Genomic DNA, 24720 nt, shown 5'->3' with positions numbered 1-24720 from the left:
CAATACGCACGTGTGTGCGCGATCTCTTGGGTGGAAATTCCTGAGTTCAGATCTGAGTTGCCTTCAGTGTGTGGTAAGTATGTTAAAGGATATTTAAATTAAATACAACTGGCATTTTTATACAGTTCCAAGTTAGTAAGACTTTTTAGATTTTTTTATCTTCACCACTGTATAAGAAAAGTTAAGAAGAACAAAATTTATGTTATGTAATAGAAAATGTTAAAAAACTAGATTGCTATAGTATACAAAAATCACCCACACAATCACCCACAAAGAAACACACTTGGTAACTCGTAAGCTGGCACGAGGTTTATGAACACCTGTGTTATAATGACTGTCGTTTTCGGGCCATGCGAGAATAAAGTAAGTTACATTCATTCATTCATTCATTCAAGATAAAATAAACTTCATCTTATAAAATAAAAAGTCTAAAAAAACTTGTAAAAAGCACATGACTAAGGTGTATACGTTTTTTTACAGCAAGAAGCTGCTTTGGGGGTTCTGAATGGACAGAATGTGGCAGATCTTTTGCCCCAACTTGTGCTTCAGCAAACTTAATGAATGCTTACCTTAGTCCTTGCATTTCTCGATGCCAATGCCCATCAGGTAACTATTTACATCTTTAAATGTATATTTAATTATATTTTGTACATTTATTTTTAAATTGCTAAGTTTCTGATGTCGTACTAAGGGCTAGAGCACTTATGTTGTAGCTTGAGGAATGTATTATATTTGGGTAAGGTCCTTAGCAAGAACCTGGAATTTAGGCCAGATTTTACTCATTACCCAAACACCGGGACTGATTTTATATGTCTGAATGGAACGTATTTCTAATGAGACTAGTGTGCTACGGTCTAAAATTCAATCTGAGATAATTTAACTGAGATATATAAAAATGAGATATATAAATTTACTCATTCTCTTTTACCAGGTGAAATATATAAATTTAATCTGAAGTATTCACCAGATGAGGTGCATAAGTAACTTTGTTTCATTTACCAGGTGAATACATGGACCATAACGAACAATGCCAAACAATAGAGCGTTGTGGATGTTCCTTTATGGGTAAGATGTACAGCGCCGGTCAAACTCGTTCCGTCGATTGCAATACTTGGTAATTACTTTCACTATTTAAATGTTGGTTTGGTCTTTTAGTAAAAAAATCTGCAGAGATTTTGTGTATATATTTTTTAGCAATATTTTGAACTTGATTTTAGAGGGGTCAGATTTACAGAATTTCATGTTTTTTTTGACACTGTCGATCAGTGGTTTACCATTTAACCAAAGGACGTCAGGTTCAATGCTTGATGCTGCTACAATTGTGGACTTCCGTGTCCTTGGGCCAGACATTGAAGCTATTGCTCCAACCCAGTGGCCATTAATGTGTAGCCAATAAAAAAAACACTTAAAAAGGTAAAACATATCTCCCAAGCAAGAGAGATGTCTATTAAAGTAAGATACCTACATTTTAACAAATGTTGTTGGCCTGTCATGCGAAGATAACAAGTGCAATTCATTTTTTCTTTAGCAGTTTTACTGAATTTTTACGTTAACTTTTATTTACAGCACTTGCCAAAATGCTGGCTGGTCTTGTACATCGGAAATTTGTTCAGCAACTGCCTGGTCTTATGGTCACCACCATTATAAGACTTTTGATAAGAAATATTTCACCCAAGTGGAAAACTGCCAAGTTCTTTTGGCTGGAGACGACCAATACATGTTTCAAGTGTATGTAACAACTACAAGAGTAAGTGGAAAATGTATTAGCTCTAAAAAAAAATTACTTTGCAATCAGCTTTTTTTAAATTTCTGTAGCAAAAAAATATTTTAGCCTATTTTTTTAAAAATTACTGACAAGAAAGAAAATTGATTTTTTTTGTCTCAATTTGAAAACTTTAAACTTCTGTTTTTAAATTGTCCGCTTAGTATTATCTGCTTTTAAAAATCTAAACAATTTCAACTTTGAATTTATGCCATATTTTTATATTCAGGGTGATCGGCACATGTTTGACAAGGACGTTGATGTGTTTGTGAAGAACAACATGCATATGAACCATTATTTACTTGGACACGATGGAACTCTTTCATTCCACATGCATGGTGAACAAGGAATGGTACAACAACCTCTCCCATACTCACAGAGTAAGATTTTAATGATTTTGGTTTGAACAACAAATACACCTGTCTAAATCTACTATATTACAATCATAAATTTATAGTTTTACAGAAAATTTAATCTTTGTTAAGACAAAAAAATGATATAATTTTTTTTAATTTTTTTACAAAAATTTGTATTTTTATTAAAAAAATTATTTAAAGTTTACGCCTTAACACTTTTTCTCACTAGGTGGGGTTGTGGAGATTCAGCGCTTTGGCGAACGTGGGTTCACCATGGTGCTTGTGGCAACTGGAGTAACTGTTCAGTTCGACGGCCTCAGTTTTGTTGTCGTTGAGGTACCGGGTCAATTCTCCAACAAAATGCGAGGTCTTGGCGGAAATTATAACGGACTCCAAAATGATGACTTCAAACTACCATCCAAGAAGTCAGCGGTAAGATTTTTGTTTGTTCTTCTTTGGCTACCAGGCATAACGTATTTTAAAATTATTTTTTCCAAATATTTTTTTTTTGATAGATTTTTTGAAATTGCTCTTTTAGTACAAAAATATTATAGTTGGGGTGGTAAACTTAAAAAATATCATAAAGTATTTTTTCGGTATTTTGTATATTTTTAATATTTATATATATATATTAATTTCAGGAAGTGGAAGAATTTGTAGCAGCTTGGAGGCGTGACGTAACTTGCAAAAACACTGAACGTTATTTCCCATCTATCTGTTACGGTAAATCTATACAAAACATTTGATAACAGTACTTTAGTTGCTATACATTTACTGGTGTATTATTAACTACTGATACTAGAAAAATTGTCCTTGGCTATGACCAGACCTATTCATTGCTTCAGTGGTCATAATGGGTTGTCTAAATTTTAACCCATACAAAAAAAACAAACCTTAATTCACCCCCTCAAAAACGCATACTAGTAAAGCAAGCACTAGTTGTATGTAATAGGACACCTATGTGTTAAAAAGAAAACGCTTCTCTGTCAAACGAGGTTAAATAAGTGTAATCCATTCATTAATATCATTATGTTTTCCTTACTTTGCTTAGCAGTTACTCATTTACGCCAACCTGTATAGCAAAGTAGATATTAAAAAAACACCAGTCACCATTAATTCTATTTAAAATCCTTTTTTTTAATTTCTCGTTCACTAGATGATGATGTTGAGCACGTCTGCGGACATCTCCTTGATGACGCAAACCGTCCTTGTGGATCCGTGGTAGAACTTGCAAAGGTCCATTCCATGTGTGTTGAAGATGCTTGCAACTGCAACTATGAGATGAGAGACCAAGTGATCTGTAACTTCGTCACATCTGTTCTATCAGTTTGCACGAATGCTGGTTTTACAAACACCTGGCTTCCAATTCACCTTGGAGAATTCTGTCGTAAGTTTTTTAAATTATTTCAATTTTTTTTTATTATAAATGATAAAATATTAGCAAAGTATTTTTGGACCAGTTTTAGAGCTGCTTAAAAGTTGTTTAGGCAAGCATTAAAATTTTGCATAATTTAAATTTAAACTTAACTTGTGTGAAGTTATGTGTATATAAATATCTTACAGTCTGCAATAAAACACAAAATTTAAAAACTTTTTTTTAAAACTGTAGCTTTATTAAAATTCCTAAAATTCAGGTTTACTGCTTGCCCCTCTTATTTGTATAAGCAAAAAGTATAAGTTCATTATTAAGCCAAGGATTCCTATACAGACCTCTAAGAATTCTACAGCATAAAATGAATCTTAAATATTGTTATATTTTTAAATTGTTCTAAAATATTTTTTCTATAGCAATTGTTTGTCCTGACGACCGTGTGTTGGCGGATTGCTCAAGTACTTGCACAACCTCTTGCCAGTCAATTGATCTTTTCTGTACACAGGCATGTTATGCTGGATGCTTCTGCCCACCTGGAACATACGAAAGCGCTGATGGTAGTTTTTTACTTTTTTCATAATTTTTTATTAAAAAAAAGACGTTTCAAATCTTTTTTACAAGGATTACAATAAAAAAAGATTTTAAAATAATTCTAAAAAGTACAATTATAAAGTTCTGAATGGTGATTTATTTTTATTTTTATAAATTTTAATAAAAAAATGACAATTACATTTTTTTTACAACCATTACATTAAAAAGCTTTTAAAACTAGTTCAAACAATATAGTTCTATAGATTTTCATTTATTTTTTTCCTGTTTGCAGGAAGTTGTGTTTCACAAGAGGAATGTGGTTGTTATTACCGTGACGCATGGTATGAAGCAAGATCCATCACCAAATTTGAAACTTTGGGATTGAAATGGTAATTTCTTGCTTCTGTAGTGTAACTTAACTTTTAAAATTGTTTTTGCATAAAAATTACAAAAGTTACAAATAAATTTTGAAGATATATAAAGAACATCTGCTTGGTTTAATTTTTCATGTATGAAATTTTAACTTTGAGTTGCCTAAAAAGAAGGAAAATTACTGGAAATATGTATTTAGTTTTATGTTATATGCATATAGTGGAAATAACTTATTTTCTGAGATACACTAATAGTATTTTATCAAAATTATTTATAAATATTAATGTAATTTTTACTTTGATTTCCACAGTACTTGCACCTCTGGCTCAATGCAGTGTGACAATTACGGTAAGTTAAAGTTTTGGTTAAACATTTTATATCTTTGTGACTGTGATCACAGAAAAAATAAAGCCATTCATTCATTAATTCATTCAGTGATTAATTAATCATTTTATTTATCAAATGTTACGCCTTATATATTCAAGTTATTTAATTATGTGTAAAAAATGCAGAAAAACCCAAGTTGTGTCTAACTTATACATGCAAACTGTATAGGCCCTATCAGTTATTTGAAGAATCCACTTTTTTTATTTAAAAAACGAAGAGAATCCAACAGCAAAACAACAGTTGTATGCTATGTATAAAACACGCTATGGTGTGAAAAAGAGTTTCTGTTAAAATTCGTGGCTGTTGTACCCTTATTACTTTATCCTATCTATTTCATAAAGATTATTGCCACATCCCATGCATGTCATAAAGTCTATTGTTACATCACATACAGATGTGGAGAAGGAATGTCCAGGAGAAATGGTATGGTATGATTGCGCCAACGTGGAACCTGGTTTCGCTGCTGCAGCTGAAATGAACTCATGTTCGGCACCGTTCATGCCTGTATTGGTGGAAGAGTGCGTGTCAGGTGAGAAAATAAATAAACTTATTTATAAACTGCTCTCAAAAAAACTTCATTCTAAGATTTAAGAAGATTTATTTTTTCTGCCTTTTATTTTTTTTAAATATTTGTCTCTGTTTCAATAGGTTTCTGTATTTATATATTTGTTTTATTTTTTGCTATTTTATACATTTTTTTCCCTGTTTCGTTTTTTCTCTTTGAATTAACAACTTTTTTTGTCTCTTTGAATTAAAAAAGTACAAAAACATCAAAACCTTTTACCTTATTCAAACACAGGATGTGCTTGTCCACCTGGTCTATACTGCACCCCATCAATGAAGTGTGTACCATTGGAAGAATGTGGATGCATGGGAAGCAATGAAAAATATTACCAACCTGGTGAAAGCTACACTGATGACTGCAATGTCTGGTAATTACATATATACTTTGGGGTAATGGGCACCTAAATCTTAGGCCCCACGACGTGGACTTCAACCACATAGAATAGAATAGAGTAAAATTATACTTGTCGTCTAATTCAATAATACAATCCATTTAGATTGCACAGGTGTAGATTTGTTTAGGAGAGGGATATTTTTATTTTTAAAGAGGTGGGCTTATATGCTGCAGCTAATGTGGGCATGACACTTAACATCCATTGCACCACCATAGTGGTTAATAATGTAATTCTAAAGTTGTCAGACATATAAAAGAAAAAAACAAATACCCACTAAGTTACATACAAAGTTACTTGTAATCGGCGATGAGGTGTAAGAAACAAGATACCTGTTCCATAATGACTGTCATTGCCCACTATTATAATATTTAAGTGTCATTCATTAATCTTATACAAGCATAAGTAATTTTTTTGTTTTTAGCACTTGCAACGGCGGAATATTTACTTGCACAGACGAGGCGTGCCCACGCACTTGCTCCTCCAGTGGTGGCTCTCATTACCAAACTTTTGACGGACTTTTCTATGATTTCCATGGCACGTGTGAATACGTTCTTGCCACTGTAAGTTAGTTTTTAAACTAACTGTCATATTATTTTACTGATAAAATTTATTCTTGTTCACTTACAGCTATGAAATATTACGGTATTAAAACATTAAAAATACAGTATTAAAATATGAAACTGTTAAATCTTTTTGGTGAAGGTTTAAAATTGTTTTGGTTCATGTTTAAATGTTTCGATCAATATTTAAATTTCGGACATTGTTCAGAATCTTTTGGTCAATATTTTAAATATTTTATGTCGTTTTAGGATTATTGCCCCAACAACCCAGGTGGTGGACTCTTCAGCATTACAACTAAGAACGTACTTTGCGGTTCCACTGGACTTACATGTTCCAAAACTGTGGTCATTACCATAAAGGTATGTTAAATTAGTTTTAAACTAGGTACAGATCTTGTTTATGGCCTTGTTTCTTTTAAATACTCTTTGTTCTTTAAACAACACAATCTTCAGTATCATTTTCCAAGAGATCAAAAAAAGCTATGTTATGTGATTATGTTTCAGACCTTTACTAATCAAAGCAACAAGTATTTTTTTCACATGAACTTACAAATAAATTATTTTTTTTGTTTAGAACAAGCAAATTGAACTGACACAAGGTATGGAACCTCACATTCACTCAATTGAGAACACACGGTTCCGACGTGCAATCACCGGCTTCACTGACCACAGAACCGCAGAAATTTTCACCGTTAAACAGAAAGGTAATTCATTTTTTTACCAAATTTCAAACTTAAGATGTGTTGCTCATAAACAGGAGCAGTATTGTGTGTATCAATTTCCATGTTTTTTTAATTTGTTATTTAATTATTTATTCTTGGCTTTCAAGTAACTAAATATACAATTGTGTGGGTTGATGCCATGTAACCATCTTGCCGAAAAGGTCTTTTTAAAACTTTTTATATCATTAAAAATAAATAAAATAAATCAATGTTTTATTTCAGGTCTTTTCACTGAGATTTCCACCTGTATTGGAATCACTGTGCTATGGGACAACGGAACCAGAATTTACATTCGTCTGACACCAGAGTTCCAGGTGCGTTTTGTTTTTATGACTCATGTAGTTATATCTTTTTATGAAGTAATACGTTGACTCAAAAGAAGTTACATTTTCAAAATTATATAGATGTGTATGTTGAAAATTATTTTAACGCAAATGCATTTATGTAGTCTTTAATTTAGTATTTTTGTAGTTTCTGTTTGACTGATTTTTTTATAGAATTTTTTTATAACTAAGTTATAAATTCTTTTTTTTTGAGAAAAATAAATTCATACAATTTTATATAAGTTTCATTAAATTTTCAGCATAAGTTTATTTTACAAATCTAATAAAGTTTATTTTGTAACCCCAATGGCCAGGTATAACAAAACTTTTTTTAGGGTATTGTTTGTGGGCTGTGTGGAAACTTTGACGGAATCGACAGCAACGATTATACGACCAGTGGTGGGGCAATGGGAGATGCTGTGGAATTTGGGAACAGCTGGAAGGTGGATGGAACAACTGTGACTAAAAATTACTGTGTTGTTTTATTAAGATTTTGTCTGAATAAGGGCATTTTCCAAACTGTGAAACTTTAAAACATTTAAAAAAAATTAAAACATTTATCAAAAAAATGAAAACTTTTTTTTTTTAAGATTTTAACGAAGAAAGTTTTAAGACTTTAATAAATAAATTAAAAGTAAAGTTTAGGCTTCTGAAACTGAAGCGTACTCTTAATTTAAGGATATTGCAAAAGGCACACAATATGTATGCCCACAGATACGTAACCATACTTTAACCACTACAGGTGCCAGATTCAACTCTGACCTGCAAGGACGCCACCTTTGAATCTCAAATAAATGACACTTGCAAACTTCGACCTGAAAGACGTGAATGGGCCGAGAAAAAATGCCAAGCTATTATGGATTCTGAACTATTTGGAGATTGTCACGCCAAGGTGGGAACTCATTTCGTTTGAATTTTTTTCAGTAATTCTTTTTTATTAAATTTGGAAAAAATCTTTTTTTTGTATTAGAATTACATCACATTGAAGTTTCAAATTCGCTCTTTTTAAGTTTTCGCCGAAAAACAAAATAATTTAAGACATATTCACAATTTTCCCAAACCCTGCCTAAATAACACTTTTTTGCAGCTTTGTCCATGCAAGTTTTACGAGGCGTGCGTGATGGACACTTGCGGTTGTGACATGGGTGGTGACTGCGAATGCACGTGCACGGCCATCGCTGACTACGCGCACCAATGTGCACAGAAGGGAGTTGTGGTGGAATGGAGAAACATGAAGCGATGTCGTAAGTTAAATAATTTTTAAAATTTGTTTAAGTGTTTTGAGTTCAAAGTTTTTGTAATGTTTCGATGTCAATTAAAGAAGAAATCACATTTAATTTGCAATATCTTTTTTTCCTAATTTTCGTTTATTATTTTTTTTTCCAAATGTCAAAATGTTCCTGTGTTTCCAGCTCTGATGTGTGAGATTTACAACAAGGGTGATGAATGCACATGGCACTACAGAGGATGCGATACGTGCATCACTGACACTTGCTGTGAATGCCAATCTCCAGAAGACACAAACTGGTGTGTTGAAGGCTGCTTCCCTAAGTGCCCAGAAGTAAGAATATATTATTCCTTCAACCTATGAACAAATTTTTTCCGAATATTAGTACTTCAGGGTATTTTTAATATATCACAGTCTGTTTTGAACTTGGCAAACCAATAAATATACATTTTTCTCTTTGTCTGGTGCTGTGACCCAGTAGTTTAGCGTTTACATCCTAACCAATAGATAGTAGATACCAGGTTTGATGCTTGATGGTGTAGTAGACATTGTAAACATGTGTACCTTAAAATTCTTACTGGCAATTCCTCTAATCCATTTGTCCAAAAAAGACATAGTAATACAAACAGAAAGTTTTACCTTTATTTGTGCTGTGAGAGATTTTTTTTATTTATTTTAATTTGCCAGAGGATTACTTTACTGATCTTGTTAAATCACTCACATTTTATTACCCCCCCAAACCTTGCCATCAACACCTGATATATCCTAAACATGTTACAGGGTTACATTCTGGATGAGATGACCCAAAAATGCATCTCTAAGATGTTCCGTGAGGAGAAATGCACCCGCTACTCTGAAGAGAACAGATGCAGAGTCTGTGGTATGATTTTAAGTTTATTTATAATTTGGTAAAAAAAATACCTTTTGCAAGAATTATTTTTTTTTAAATAATCTGATTTTTATTTTAAAAAATAGCAAAAAATATTTAGATAAGCTTTCTTAGAATAGTGATTAAATTCATTCGTTTATTCATTACAGAGCCATGCAATGTATGTAAGACCAAAGCTGGTGGGGTCATGAGAATTGCTGTAAGTTCTTTTAGAATAAAATCAAACCTATTCAGTTTCACACTTATTCATTCCCTTTCCAGCCTGGAGAGACCAAGTACTTTCCATTAGACACCGATACTTGTGAAAAAGAGGTGTGTGCCTCAACCACTGAGGGTGATCTCTGCTATAATGGAACAATCGGACTTTACATTTGTGAGGAAGAATACAAACCAAAACCAACATATGACCCATACTTCTATGAGCTAACTTGTGTCAATTCCACAACCTCTCTCTGTAAGAACTGCAGAGATTGCGAGAAGAGTAAGTTATAGTTTGTCATACAATTTTAGTTATTATAATGAGAAGTGACTGAAACAACTTTGGAAAAGAAGTTAGTTTGGAAAGTGCTGATTCAATTCCCTTAATTGAGCATGGTGTGCACAATTGTTTTATTTTTTTGTGCTTTTATTTTGTATGGGTGAGGTAGGCTACTACAACAAGACAAGTCATGGGGCTTTGGATAGACTAGAGTTCCCCATTACCCAAACATTCTATTCTATATGGGTGACGTCCTTTGGTGAGACAAACCATGGGACTTTCGATTACGCCAGTGTTGTGATCTAAGCCAGAAAGTAAAGATTACTACATTTCACTTGGATAAGTAAACCTACCTTTTGCAAACAGAATGCATCATCCGTGAGGATTCTTGTGAAGAAGGAAGAGAAATGGGAGATGAATGGAAGAAGGTGTTCAAGTAAGATATTAGGTTTTACTTCAATTTAGGAGTTTACTTTATGTTTAGAGTTGTTTTGTACGTTTTTTTCTATTCTGTATCTTGGTAGGCCACAAGACATAAACTTTGTTTGAAAAAGTTATTTATATTACCCAAAATACTTTAAAAATACAAAGCTTTTATTAGTCAAAATATAAATCTAAGCTTTTATTAGTACTTAAGTTGTTACAAATTTTATTGTTAATATTACAATTGTTTCTACAGTTTCGACCCAGTACCAACCTCAGGACCCCTCACTTACTGCAAGGAGTATTACTGCATTGCACATCCCGATGCTACCGAACCTCAATGCAATGTCCAGGTTAGAAATATTAGCATATAAACCAAAGCTTGGAACTAAACTTATAAACCTTTTATAGATATCTTTCCTCAATTGTACAGGTTGTGTTTTATTATTGCACACTTTTGTTCCACTTATAGCATTAAGGTTTTTTTTGTAATTTGTTTTCCTATTTGTATTTTTGTTGGTTGAATGGTCATGCCTTTTATGTAATAACTACTTCTGTTCTTCTGTGATAACCACTTCATGAGCATATTATAACAACTGTGTTTTTTCTGTATTTTTGGTTTTGTTAAGTAGTCTTACCTTTTTTTTATTTATATTGAAGCGATAAAATTTAATAATATTTAATATATGCCCACAGTATGTAATATATGACGGCTATTCAAAGCTTCTTGTTTTGTAACAGATTGAAAAGGAACACGAATGTGTGGACACAGGAATAGACAAAATATGCGAGGAACATCAAAAACTTGTGGTTTTCGCAACAAATGATTCTTGCTGTCCAATGAGCTGGGACTGCGGTATGTATATAAAAAGGTTTCCTAAATCACCGAAAACTAATTAACATAATTTGAGAAAAAGGATTTCAATAGTTTATAACAATTCAAGAAAAAATGGTGTACAGCAAACAGCTCCAGAGGATCAAAGTGTGCCGTGAAAAAACGCTCTGTTTACATGCTTTTAAGACATTTTAAGTATCCTGACACAACCTCTGATCTATTTTATGTGTATTACTTACAGTATGTGACGTCTGTCAGCATGAAGATGGAACTCTTGACTCATCGATTGTCGTAAGTTACCATAGCAACAATTTTTTACATTTTTTTTTACACCAAGTTTAGAATCACTTTTCTAAATATTGTAAAAAATCTTGCTTATAATCATCAAAAAGTCTTTTTATAAATTTACCATTTTTTAGCCTGGTCAATCTCGCGACTGGTGTGAGGACCCAGCAGAGTCCAACTGCTGCTACACCGATACTTGTGCCACAAAATCTGAAGTCAGACAATGCCATAAGATCGGTGTGGAGAAGCACCCATGCACCACCGGACCTACACCCACTTGCGCTACAGGTTATATCTGGGTGAACAGAACCCGCCCAGCCGATTGCTGCCCATGGGGCGAATGCGGTAAGCAACTGTTTTTTTCACATGTTTAAGCACGTCTTCTCTATTTACTATGACATTAAGCTGTCCATCCAATTTATGGCGCCTTTTTCCGTTAGGGTAACTCTTTTTTATATTTCTAAATCACCCTATGCTTACTTGGCCATTTATAACGTAAATAAGTTTGAACTCGTTATTATTTTGATAATTTTTCGGTGCGTAATTGGTTAGGGGCAAATATTTTAATTCAGGGCAAAATCTTATAAGACATAAATATTCTTGGCTGATCCTTGTACCCAGACTATTTCTCTCATGCCTTTTAAAACAATGTCTTTCATCTTACAGTGTGCGATTCATGTACCGACTACGACGTGTACAACAAAAAGCGACTCGTTGGCGTAAGTATTTTGCTCACAAACCTTTAAAAATAACCAACTTTTCAACGCTGTCACTTCTTTAGATCGGCGAGCGTTGGAACAAGAAATGCCTTAAATTTGAGTGCACACGTGAAGTCCGAGGCGACGACGGCTGCTTTAACATTTTCAACTACGAGAATGTCACATGCGGTGTACGCCCAGACTGCCCAGACCGCATGCACAGCGTTATTACTGGATTGGATAAATGGCAATGTTGCGACACCTACGGATGCGGTAAGCAAGGGAGAATGATTTCACCTTTAATTTGATGACGTATCAATCCGTTACGCAATAAAATAAATGGTTAGGTAATAAAATTGAATGAAGTTGTGTATAATGAAGTCACGATTTGATGACGTATCGTTCAGTGACGCAATAAGTTTAATAGCGTTGTTTATTTTTTTCGTTGCGTCACCCGTTTTATGACGTCATAATTTCTTTGATGACGTCGCGACACAAAGTTATGTTAAATTAAAAAAGGGATGTGTTGAAACTAAAACTGTTATGTTTTCAGAATGTAACGAACAGTGTTTGGTGAAGATCGACGGCAAAGTTAGCGCTTTCGAGGTAAGTACCTCCCTTTTACGAACATGACAACATCATGACGTTATTAATTTTTAGCCCGACGTCGAGTGGAAAATGGACGGCTGCTGGCACCAATGCTTCGATCCAAAGAAAGGGTTCGAAGGGCCAAGAACGAACCAGTCTGATTGTCCATACCATCAGCAGATTTGTCATAAACCAGCAGATTGCCCGCCATGCCACACCATAGAAGGAACGGAGGACGACGAATGTGGTTGCCCCAAGTACATCTGTGGTAAGTATGGCTTTGGCCATGTTTTGTCGTGACTGTTTGGATCAACGTTTCTGCCTAAACGTTATGAGTTTTTTTACCTCGCACGTAAGCTGTTACCATTATAGGCGTATGTGCTCTTTCTTCAGAAAGATATTTAATCCCAACTGGGGCCAGCCCATTGGTTACTAGTTGGTTGTTCAAATGTAATCTATACAAAAAAAAACAAATTACAATTACCACGAAAAGTTATATACATGGTAACTCGTATGCGGGCACGAGTCGTATGAAAAAGAACACCCGTATTATAAGGACTGTGTTTCGTCGCCCACCAGAATAATAAAGTGTCCTTCGTTCATACAATATATTATTGCATAACAGAGCCGATCCCACGATGCCCATTGATCAACTGCACATTCCCATACCTCCGCAAGATGGTGCCATCGGATCCCTGCAGAGAGCCATGTTATGAATGCACCTGCGACCATGTATGCTGGGATCAATTCGACAACTCGACCTACTTGGTATGTGTGACGTCATAGTTGCTTGCTATGTCATAGCTGTTTTCTACGTCATGGCTGTTTGCTATGACGTCATAGCTGTGAGATTGAGGTGCATCTTTGTAAATATATAAGTTAATGTCTTCTGTTTTGTACAGCCGGAAGAAAACTGGAGACGTGTCTACAGAAAAGACGAACGAAAATGCGAAGACTGCTCCTGTACTAACGATGTTGACGAAGATGGTTGCTTGAAAGAGGTTTGATTTGTTTGAATCGCCTTAGTGACGTCATAGTAACGATTTGTGACCTCATAGACATGCGAACCAGTGCCGTGCCCACCGACTGAAGAATGCCCAAGCCCGTACGATGAAGCTGTCACCAGGATTACTGAATGCGGTTGCGTCGAGCTCGTGCGATGCGGTAAGTTATTTATAACTAAATTTTTCATTAGATCGGAAGCATTACGGTTTAATAAAGGGGTTCTTAGAAATCGGGCGTGCCGCAATTTTTTATAAATGAACAATAGTTTATGAGAAATAAGTTGCTACATGGCAATTTTTGAAATTTCGCACAAAGGGTGTTTTCGTTATAGTTTGCCCGTACTGTAAGTTCGAGGATGACGTAATGAAGGACAAGGAAGTTGGATCGACTTGGACTGTTGGAGACGTTGAAAGGGGTTGCTATGATACTTACGTATGCAACAATAACAAGGTAATTTTTACTGTGTTTTATTAGTTGGACAAATGGATCACAACTTGCCCACAAAGTTACATGTAGTAGGGTGGGGGAAAGATGGGATACCCTTTCATTCTATTTTCTCGTCACATTTAGTAGTAAACAAAAAAATCGAATAATTATTAAACCGTATCCTATCCCATAGACCGTTTTGAATTGTTTAAAACACGATCAGGATATTTAGATATACTGTGCTAAAGGTGTCCCATCTTCCTCTATCCTACTATATGTGGTAACTGGTAACTCATACGCTGGCACGGGATTTTTCCCTGAATATACCGTCTTTTTACATACCATAATTTTTGGTTTTTTATCTATTCGAATACAGTAACAAGATTAGAATACAAAGAACAAAGAAGAATACCGACAGCAATAAAAAACTTGCGAACCTGTCGACTTATTATTATTAACTATCTTTATTTTCAGGACATTGGTCAAGACAACGAATGTTACAATGTTACTAAACAACGCATGCCATGCCCTGACTTTACGTGCCCAGAGAACTACGAGATGGTAAAAGACGAAGTGAACAGTTGTTGCTACCCTGACGAGGAATGCTGCGACCACTACATCTGCGGTCAGTGACAAAAATGCAAAATTTTTATTCTTTGAAGTTTTTAATTTTTATGCGTTTAGTAAAATTTGTCATGTAATTTTTATGCGTTGATTATTGCAGCGTGGGATTTTAATGTCTACCTGCTTCGGCGCATAGTTTTCGAATAGACAAAACGTAGCGCAATTTTACGACCATTAAACCGATTTGTCTGCGGTCAATTTTTAATAAAATGAAATTTTAATGCATTGTTTTAATTGCATTTTTTTTTTTTGGTAAATTTTTTATTAAAAAGAATAAATTTAAAATAGTTTTTATAATTAAAAACCAAATTTCCGTACCAAAATTTTTCAATTTAACTTTTTGGTCTGTCTTAAAAACATGTTTTATGAACAACAGAATGCCGTGTATGCAACTTCGACGGCAAAGTGTACCAGGTCGGAGACAAATGGACCAAGGACTGCTTCAACTACGAGTGTACAGATACCACTGATCCTACAGATATAAACAAATGCTACCTCGCTGTAAAAGAAGTCGTGCCTTGTCCTGACCCCAAGCCAGAATGCAAGGACTGTTACGTGTAAGTGGGCACTGTGACGTCATAATTATTATACCACTTTGTAACGTCATGATATTTTTACCATTTTGTGAGGTCATTTTATTGGGGAAATTTTGCCCCTTAATTTTTTTTGGGGGGGGGGGTGACGTCACTATGATTTTGCTATTTTGTGATGTCATGATGATTTTGCTATTTTGTGACGTCATAATGATTGACAGGTCTTACCTGAAGCAACCACGTGTAGTGCCAGAGTTCTGTTGCGAGATTTGGGATTGCGAACCCGAGATGTTGTGTGATAGGAACGGAGAAAAGATCGCTGTAAGTGATCTTATAATGCTATATTAAAATAAACCCCGTTACTAAAATAAACTATATTAATGTATGTATATAAGTAACTTAACGACAAACCCTGATAATGCCTCCCCGTATGGCGGACGTAGGTACTATAAAGATCACAAACAATTGTCAGAAGATCTCTTTTAATTTAGCTTAAACTTGTTTTATTTCGAATGCACAAAGTTCTCATAACCAACGCGGTTATAGTGAACGTATTCTATCCAGAGGGTACGAGGTTCAAAGCTCGATGTTGATGTGTTATAACTCCTGGGAAAGACACTTTACAGCCATTCAATTTAGCCTAGTTGTCGTAAAATTGAATTTTAACCCAGTAGTCATAGCGAAATAACGTGAAAAAATATGAAATCAACAGAAAAATAAATTCACCAAATTCTATTCTTTAAAATATATAGTTCGCCTAAAATGACACCATTAGTTTTTATTCAAATAAAATCTAACTTTTATAATATTAATAATGTTTCTTTACAGAACGGTACCGAATGGTATGCTTATGACGAGGACGAAAACGGTTGCATTAAACGTCGGTGTTATGTGTCTGAGGAAGACTGGGCCAACGGAATTTGCCCTGACACGCCCACCATACCACCATGCATTGAAGACGAGACACAGTGCGAGAAATGCGAAAACCGAACCATTGTGAAGGACATATGCGACTGCGATAAAGTTACTTGCCGTAAGTTTTAATTATTTTTGCATCCAATTGCTTGTTCATTGTGAAGGACATATGCGACTGCGATTAAAGTTACTTGCCGTAAGGTTTAATTATTTTTGCATCCAATGCTTGTTCATTGTGAAGGACATATGCGACTGCGATAAAGTTACTTGCCGTAAGTTTTAATTATTTTTGCATCCAATGCTTGTTTTAACAACACGTTAAAAAAATACAGTACCACACTGGAGTAGACTTTGACATTTTTATGTTATTGGATTATAATATTTAAATGTTGGTTACAGCTCCACTTAACTCACCCGAACAATGTACAAACCCTGCCGAAAATCAACGTATTGTCCCCATGGCAACCAACGACATGTGTTTCCCAAGCCGAAACTGCTGCGGTGAGTAAAAAGTATCTGGAATCACTGAAACTGCACTCTCTTTTCTGAACAAATATTCCAAAAAAATATCTATACACTATTTTTCTAAAAATATATATATACCGAAAAAATATTTAAAATCGGTTTGTTTTTGCAGTTTGTGACAACACCTGCTTGTACAAGGGCGTCAAACGTCGCGTAAGTGTTTATTACTATTTAATTATGAAGTCACAAAGTAAGATATTGGCGTAATAATTCCCTTTTTAACGCAGCTTTACGAAACCTGGTGGGACTTTGAAGCTTGCAAGCGTATGAGGTGTATTGTACCTTCCATGATGGTTGAAAAACTTCAGGTGGAGGAAGACGACTGGGACACTATCAAGGAAACACTTGACTACAGGTATGGGTCGTTATATTTACATCATCAAACATTTTTATGCGGTAACATATATGATAGGAGGTAAAGGTAGGATAGAGTATATTTTTATTCGCTTTTTCCTTTGAATTTTGTAGTAAACAAAGAATATGGACCGAATATATACCCGTAGCCACGCGACTCGTAAGGAGCGTTGTTTTTTGTTCAAAACACGTTTAGGAAATATGGGATTTAGATGCCTATAGTACCTCACCCCACAATATTTAACCCTAGGACCGCAATGGAGGCGACACGCAAGGCGCGTTTCATCTACGATGAATGCCAGCAGGACCCTGCCCTCTGTCCAACTGCATTTGAAGTTGGTTGCCCCGAACCTGTACCTTGTGCTGAGTGCCAGACCACTACTGTTGTGAAAGACAAATGCGGATGTGACGTCAACGAATGCGGTAATATTACGTCACAATAGCAATGACGTAATACTCAGAACTTATATTTATATTTTTTCAATCTTTTTCAAGTCGATTACGTATGCCCGCCATCCCCTTATGACGTCACCGAGTGTCAACCACCACGTTCGAAACTCGTCGAAATTTCATTGAACGGTAAGGAGTCACGTGGTCGCTAGACAATATCTAACTTATGACGTCACAATTCCATTTTCAGGCGTTCACCCATACTTCCCATGTTGTCCTGTTGGTAACAACTGCACTTGCCCCGATGGTTGTATTGACCGTAATGGTACACTTCATGCCAAGGACACTGAATGGGACGATTGGAAGACCTACGAATGCGGCGTCAAACGCAGGTTCGCTATTCAAATCTTTTAAGTCAAAAACAGATATAAAACTATCCTAAAACGGGCATATAGTGTAACTCCTATTACCCTAAACTTCAAACAAACTGGCGGGATGAAGCATTAACTTCCGACGAAAACTTTATTCGGCAATTGTTTCTACAGACCTGTACCGAAATGCTAATCTTTTTAACGTGGTAACCCATAAGCGGGTACAAGGTGTATATGAAACAGAACACCTAGCGTGCAAACGACTGTCGTTGCTCCGACGCAATACATACCAAATCTTTTTTACGTCACAACTGTTCATTACGCCACATGCTAATTACGTCACGATCTCACAGATTCCGTTGCCGTGCTGCTGTACCATCAGATGAGAACGAATGCCCCCAGATCGAAGAAGTTCCCTGCATCGCTCCAACCGCGTGCGATAACTGTTTCGTCACAATACCATTCAAGGACGATTACTGTTGCGACCAAGTTACTTGCGGTAAAAAAATACCTGTTATGTTATATCCGAAAGTTTCATTTTTTGTTGATTTTTCTTACCAAACAGGAATTGAATCTCTTTTTATATGACTTTTAAAAATGTCTTTCATTTTTTTCTTTGTTTTTTTTATTATGATTTAACCATTCACCCAAAATATGCTTAAAATTGCAGTTTTAATTTATACATTCTATAAATTGGAATGTCTTAATACTTTATACACGTGGTCTGTTTAACTATTGAATTATAAGACTAGCCGTGCTTCTATGTTTTCATGTAATAAAGGTACCATACTATAACAAATTACAAATAGGGTGAGGTCCTACACTACAGTCTAGTACTCAAGCGCCTAAATTGTCTATAACCCCAGCAAAATTGCTCCACACCCGTCACACCACATTTTAACTGTTTTCATTTTTTGTGCAGTTGAGATGACGTGCAATGTGACGACTCCGTCAGATTGCGTGGACAAGTACTACCCGTTTACTGTAATGAAAACTGATGCAGTTAAGACGAACAACGGATGCTGTCCTCACTACTGTGACTGCCCTGACATTTGCAAAGACGAATTCGACAGTGTTGAACACGATAGTAAGTAACCAAAATGGTTATATATTTTGAATTTTGCAATTCGTTGAATATCTGAATGCCCAAAATTCGCATAACTTTTTTAGGATGCTTGTTAAAACGTATAAAAGTATCATTAAAAAATGATCATAAAACTAAACATTGCAGAGAACGAAAAATGGAGTCATCCGAAATCGAACTGCTGGGACCGTATCTGTCTTGTCGACAAGACCAAGGCCATTAACCAAGGGTGTCCCTACATCGAGAACCGAACCGTGTGTGTTGAGCCCCAGGAATGCGACGTCTGTTATCATAAAATTGACACCAAAGACAGTTGTGGCTGCACAGAGAGAGTTTGTGGTATGTTGTATGTGTTTTTTTTATATGACGAAGTCATGACGTGTGATATGACGTATGTTATAACGTAAGTTATTTTGTATGTGATGACGTATATTTGATGTGACGTCACAGAAAAGGATCCGTGCCCAAGACCACCGTGCGACGACGAGTGCAAGCATATTGTAGATACTGGCGAACGTGACAGCTGCGATTGTCCTGTACTTGAATGCAGTAAGTGTCGAAACAATGTCATACTCTTATCGTTGTGACGTCATTAATCAATGTTGTGACGTCACAGAACTGAAGGAATGCCCCAAACACAGCGTGACGTGCGATGACCCCGAAATGGACGTCTACTCGTGGATGAACTACGACGTAGATAAGTGCTGCAAGCAATACGACTGCAGTAAGTTCACCTTTATGACGCGATAATCGACATCATGACGTCATCAACCCAGTTTTCTTATGACGTCATCAACCCAATTTTCAGGATGCAACTACTCGAGATGCGAAGAACCGAACTGTGGACCAAACCAGGTCGCTGTACGTAACGTTACGACCCAAAAATGCTGCTGTCCTGAATACGATTGCTTGGAAGAGCCACCGAATGAGGATTATTGTCTCTTCGGATCCATCAAAAAGAAGGCAAGTCATTTGTTACGTTATTTAGAGCTCCATATTGGCCATACAGAACACATATACTAAGGTGGGAGACATGCCTTCCATGGCACATAATATTCAAATATCTTAATCGTGTTTCGAACAATTAACAACGGTCCATGTAAGATTGTAGGTCTTTAAGATACAGTTTTATAAATCTTTAAATGTTTTTTGTTTACTACCAAATGGGACGAGAAAATAGAATAAAAAGGGTATCCCCTACCCCCACCCTAATATAACATCTAGAAAAACTAGCTTTGAAAAGTATATTTATTCGATTTCTATCCAGATCGGCGAAAAATGGATCAACAAAGACAACGTTTGCGAAATGATGCAATGTACATACGAGAACGCTCGCTCTAAGAAGACCAAGATTGACATCTGGGATCGCTACACTTGTGCAAGCACTACTAACCGCCGTATCGCAAGAGCTACAACTTGTGTTAACTACGAGACCCCATACTGGGCAACAACCAAAGAAGGCTGCTGTCGGGAATCTGTCTGCCCATGTACGGTTTTAAATTTTTTTGTTTTTTTTTTATAATTTTTTAAACATTTTTTTAGTTGTTTTATAGTAGGGCCGGAAAGACGGGACACCTTTAGCACATAATATTCAAATATCCTGATCGTGTTTTAAACAATTGACAATGGTCTGTGAAAATCGCGAGGATGTGGTTTTATAATTCTTTTAATGTTCTTTGTTTTCTACCAAATAGGGTGAGAAAATAGAATGAAAGATTTTCCCTCTTTCCCCACCCTGCCGTATATAGTTTTTCGTTTTCAACAGAAATAGAGTTTTATGCTAAGTTCGTGTGTTATAACTTGTTTTTAAATGATCAATTTACCCAGGTAAAAATGATTGATCTTAACCTACTTCCTTACAGGCGTGTGCGAATTATATGGCGACCCTCACTACAAAACATTCGACGGACTTAAGTACGATTTCCAGGGCAAATGTAACTACGTCTTGATGAAGGAGCACAGATATAACGAGACAGAAATCATCGTCGACAACGAATTGTGCAGATTCTGGAGAGCAGCAAATAAAGACCTCAGCTGTCTTAAGACACTCATCGTTTTGCATAAAGGAAATAACTACACGTTCACTTTCGGACAGAAGGTGAGGTCCATATGCTGAAAAAGAAATTATCGGTGCGGTTGTTCAGTAGTCGATGCTGCTATACCATTGTAAACATATGCGTTAATGGACTGTTCAAAGTGTCGGTCATACAAAAAAATACACGTTTTAAACAATTAACAACGCTTTATTTGAGTCGCGGGATTACGGTTATATAATTCTGTAAATATTCTTTGTTTAATACTAAGTGGGACGAAAAAAGATGTCCCACCATGCCCCACCTTATACCATATTTTAAAACTACAATTTATTTCAGTTCGTCTACAACGGCGTTGAGACTGAAGTCTTATCCGCGTGGGAAGGCGACGATGTCAGAGTTGAGGTGTCAGGATACAAGGAACTTGAGCTAAAGATTATATCACTTGGAATTAGTGCTATTTACAAGACAGAAGTATGGCATCAAGCACTTACTCTCAAAATCCCATATGAAGCTTACGAAGGAAAAATGACTGGACTGTGCGGTAAGTCAAAAATGAAACTTAGTCTGGCGCCGTAGCAGAGTTACTTTTCGTCTTTTCGCTTTAAAAAAACAACATTTTTTATCATTGTTCCAATTCTACATGGGTGAGGTCCCACAGTAGAAGTACTGATTTTCTTATTACCCCTTTTGACTCTTTACCCCTATTCATTACTCCTAATGGCTCATTACCCATTACTCCTGTTAGTATATTACCTTTTCCATTTAATCTATGTCACTCAAAGTGTATACACAAATTTTAGGCGTGTGTAACAACGACCAAAGCGACGATCTCACCAGCAAACTTCACAAGCTACATAATGTGGCCGATCAAGCAGACATTGATAAGTTTGCTGAAACCTGGATTAAGTCGTCGAAATACATCGATGATTCTCAATGCTTCCCAGTGGAGCCTGACTGCCCAGCTGAACCAGTGTACCCCGACTGCCCTACCACAATGCCGGACCTTGAATGCATTAACTGTGAGAACAGATGCCACCTCTCGCACCCCAAATGCAACGCATGCGAGGATGACCCGTGTGATGTAAGCAATTGATTTTGGTTCATTTTCGTGAGTAAATATGTTCAAAAGAATGCGACTGTGAAACTTATAAAAATCCCAAAAGTCCCATAAAAAGGTATACATATACCGTAACATGAATAAATTTATGTGACTTGCTTCACCTTCGCGTATTTACCAACAAATCGCCAGTCGTTATACGATACAGCTAATGGGATTTCTAGGGCTATGGGTATATACTTCTCAAATATTCTATGTTTACTATCAGATTTAACTAGAAAAGAGAATGAAAAATGTACCATCTTACCCCAACCGACTATATATCCAGTATTGTATAATTTTCCCAGGTCCTTACCGACGAGCCAGCTTTCGAAGCCTGCAGAGTTAGCGTGGATGCCGATTCATATGTCCCACAATGTCAGTACGATGTTTCTCTGCTCAGCAATACCACTGATGTTAAATGCGATCCATGCAACTCACCGTCCGTTGCTCAGTTCGCATCCAAATGTCAACAAGTCGGAAAATGCGTCAAATGGAGAGAAGCACTTGATTGTCCAGGTAGGTCTAATTACTCAATAAATAGTTTACAAAAAAATAGAAAAAAACTGTTCTATATTGAAATTTTATAAAATAACGTTAAAAGGTGTGCACGAGCAGCTACTAAATTTCTTTTTTCGTTTAGTAATTCTTAGTTAATTCAGCACAGGCTGTGACTAGTATATGTAAGTCTATTTGTGGGTGTTTTTCTAATATACTGTACCAGCATTGTGGACGTATGATGTGTCCTTGGGCAAGACAATTAACGGTAATTGCTACAACCCAGTGGTCACTAATAGGTTACCCATATTTTCAGCCATACATAAAAAATAATCACCCACAAAGTGACATACGTTGTAACCTGAAGCTGGCACGAGGCCTATGAACACCCGTGTTATAACGACTGTCGTTTTCCGGTTACGCGAGGATAAAAAAGTTACATTCAATTATTCATACTGATATTTTTTGTGATAAAAATATAACTACCTCCTCTTACAGTCACGGACTGTCCATTCAACCAAGAATTTCGTGAATGCGACAAGAACGCCCTCAAATACAGATCATGCGACAACCTTACTGTGTGGGATGATGGTATGAACGTCGACGGATGCTTCTGTCCAGAGGGAATGGTCAGAAAGTCTGCGAAATCTAAGGAGTGCATCCCGGCACAATGTAAGTTAGATCAGTATATTGCTATACCATTGTGGGCGTATGTGTCCTTGGGCAAGACACTTAACGGCAATTGCTCCAACCCAGTTGTCATTAATGGGTTGTTTAAATTGCCAGTCATACAGAAAAATTATTAAAAAAATACATAAAACTCACAACTTTACACTCGTGGTAATTCGTAAGCGAGGTGTATGAGACAGAACAGCTGTCATTGCCCCCGACATAAAAGTTTGTTGTAACTTTCTTTCTTCTTGGTTGCAGGTTGTTTCGCATGCCCTGAGCCCCCGACCTGCGAATCTGGTGAAAGAAAGACACAAGGCGAGGACGAATGTGGTTGTCCTATCTACTACTGCGAAACTGGAGGTATGTAATTATATCATGGTATGTATTGAAGCAACTTAAGTTTCAAATATATATATCTTATATAACAACTAATGGGAATTGACAGTTGTCTGTTACGTTTTCGTAGATCCTTGCTAGTTTTCAACCTAGTAATCTTATAAGTTTTTTAGCAGGTACAGCCGAAGGATGCGTTCCGGTTGCGGCAAAGGCGAGTGGTATCGTAAAGATGTCGAAAACTTTTAAGATCTGTTTATCTGTTGCGCAGTTTGACACGCAACTGTGTAGCGGAATGTGCAGGTCAGTTTTAGGGAAAATTGCATGGATTTCTGAAGCTTCGACTCCTTAGGGTTCTTGTCAGCCATACGTTTCATTATTTTTAAAAGAGGAATTTTACACTAAAATAGTTACCCAGAAAGTTACATACGTGGTAACTTGTAAGCGGGCATGAGGTGTATGAAGGAAAACACTCGGATTACTGTCGTTGCCCCTATACGTGAAGATAAGTTACATTAATTTATTCACTGCGCTGGACAGTTATATGTACATTACAAATGCATAATGTTTTTGTATGCAGCTCTGGTTCTACCCTTGGAAAAGATGGTGAAACTTCATGTACTACGTCATCCTGCAAAGCAACTGAGATTGAGAGCATTCCAGTGTCTTTGATGTGTGGTGATGGCTCGACCATCGAATCCGAGATCGAAAAGCACATCGCGTGTTCGTGCGAGTCGCAACCTTGCCAATAAGTTTTCGATAATTTCTCGTGACCCCTGGCTTTGATATCAATTTACCGACCTTGATTTTGCCTCTTCTCGTGACTTAACTTTATTTTGGCTTTCACAGTTCAATGTTAAATACGGTTATTTTTCCTGAATATTAATCATATACAGAACTCAATTTTTAAAACCGATAACTTTTAAAATTTAACTGTCACGAAAAGAATTCCGTTATTTTTCTTTTTCTGCTTGAGCATGTATATAGGCCCGAGTTTTATGTTGTTTATTGCTATGTGCGCTGCCGAAGCGATAGAGGACGTACCAAATAAAACTCTGCATTAAAATACGTAGTTCTTATTTAAACGTTT

General features: G+C 36.1%; 1 protein-coding gene and 1 long non-coding RNA gene across 3 annotated transcripts in view; one reads left to right on the top strand and one right to left on the bottom strand.

Annotated features, from left to right (window-relative positions):
• LOC100177933 (von Willebrand factor) overlaps positions 1-24698 on the top strand; it is a 30811-nt gene extending 6113 nt beyond the window's left edge. The window contains exons 15-70 of one of the 2 annotated variants that reach the window (XM_018814512.2): positions 2760-2841; positions 3275-3505; positions 3907-4047; positions 4314-4410; positions 4704-4741; positions 5175-5309; positions 5580-5712; positions 6161-6299; positions 6549-6659; positions 6874-7003; positions 7244-7335; positions 7680-7787; positions 8087-8236; positions 8432-8588; positions 8757-8905; positions 9353-9452; positions 9611-9660; positions 9723-9942; positions 10306-10375; positions 10619-10715; positions 11104-11218; positions 11439-11488; positions 11617-11827; positions 12149-12201; positions 12264-12453; positions 12734-12786; positions 12841-13036; positions 13394-13536; positions 13671-13769; positions 13827-13932; positions 14105-14223; positions 14674-14824; positions 15200-15380; positions 15578-15677; positions 16185-16389; positions 16671-16772; positions 16909-16949; positions 17024-17151; positions 17401-17573; positions 17646-17729; positions 17791-17932; positions 18265-18410; positions 18834-18998; positions 19143-19334; positions 19446-19544; positions 19612-19719; positions 19804-19958; positions 20263-20482; positions 20858-21093; positions 21368-21572; positions 21832-22112; positions 22436-22646; positions 23124-23297; positions 23556-23657; positions 23810-23933; positions 24211-24698. In XM_018814512.2, the coding sequence (XP_018670057.1) occupies positions 2760-2841; positions 3275-3505; positions 3907-4047; positions 4314-4410; positions 4704-4741; positions 5175-5309; positions 5580-5712; positions 6161-6299; positions 6549-6659; positions 6874-7003; positions 7244-7335; positions 7680-7787; positions 8087-8236; positions 8432-8588; positions 8757-8905; positions 9353-9452; positions 9611-9660; positions 9723-9942; positions 10306-10375; positions 10619-10715; positions 11104-11218; positions 11439-11488; positions 11617-11827; positions 12149-12201; positions 12264-12453; positions 12734-12786; positions 12841-13036; positions 13394-13536; positions 13671-13769; positions 13827-13932; positions 14105-14223; positions 14674-14824; positions 15200-15380; positions 15578-15677; positions 16185-16389; positions 16671-16772; positions 16909-16949; positions 17024-17151; positions 17401-17573; positions 17646-17729; positions 17791-17932; positions 18265-18410; positions 18834-18998; positions 19143-19334; positions 19446-19544; positions 19612-19719; positions 19804-19958; positions 20263-20482; positions 20858-21093; positions 21368-21572; positions 21832-22112; positions 22436-22646; positions 23124-23297; positions 23556-23657; positions 23810-23933; positions 24211-24382 (7662 nt within the window). In that variant the 3' untranslated portion in view covers positions 24383-24698. Of the gene's footprint in view, positions 1-2759; positions 2842-3274; positions 3506-3906; positions 4048-4313; positions 4411-4703; positions 4742-5174; positions 5310-5579; positions 5713-6160; positions 6300-6548; positions 6660-6873; positions 7004-7243; positions 7336-7679; positions 7788-8086; positions 8237-8431; positions 8589-8756; positions 8906-9352; positions 9453-9610; positions 9661-9722; positions 9943-10305; positions 10376-10618; positions 10716-11103; positions 11219-11438; positions 11489-11616; positions 11828-12148; positions 12202-12263; positions 12454-12733; positions 12787-12840; positions 13037-13393; positions 13537-13670; positions 13770-13826; positions 13933-14104; positions 14224-14673; positions 14825-15199; positions 15381-15577; positions 15678-16184; positions 16390-16670; positions 16773-16908; positions 16950-17023; positions 17152-17400; positions 17574-17645; positions 17730-17790; positions 17933-18264; positions 18411-18833; positions 18999-19142; positions 19335-19445; positions 19545-19611; positions 19720-19803; positions 19959-20262; positions 20483-20857; positions 21094-21367; positions 21573-21831; positions 22113-22435; positions 22647-23123; positions 23298-23555; positions 23658-23806; positions 23934-24210 lie in introns of both variants that reach the window. The other variant, XM_009862188.3, reaches the window with a different exon arrangement.
• On the bottom strand, positions 21022-21888 carry LOC113474775. The gene is made up of 4 exons (XR_003396462.1): positions 21785-21888; positions 21523-21630; positions 21333-21457; positions 21022-21107 (listed from the first exon to the last, which is right to left on the bottom strand). It is a non-coding gene; the product is annotated as an uncharacterized LOC113474775 (long non-coding RNA).
• Positions 24699-24720: the final 22 nt, after the last annotated feature.

The sequence above is a fragment of the Ciona intestinalis genome, chromosome 12 (genome assembly GCF_000224145.3).
Source record: "Ciona intestinalis chromosome 12, KH, whole genome shotgun sequence".
Classification (NCBI taxonomy): domain Eukaryota; kingdom Metazoa; phylum Chordata; class Ascidiacea; order Phlebobranchia; family Cionidae; genus Ciona; species Ciona intestinalis.
This window is presented reverse-complemented; position numbering and strand designations above follow the sequence as displayed.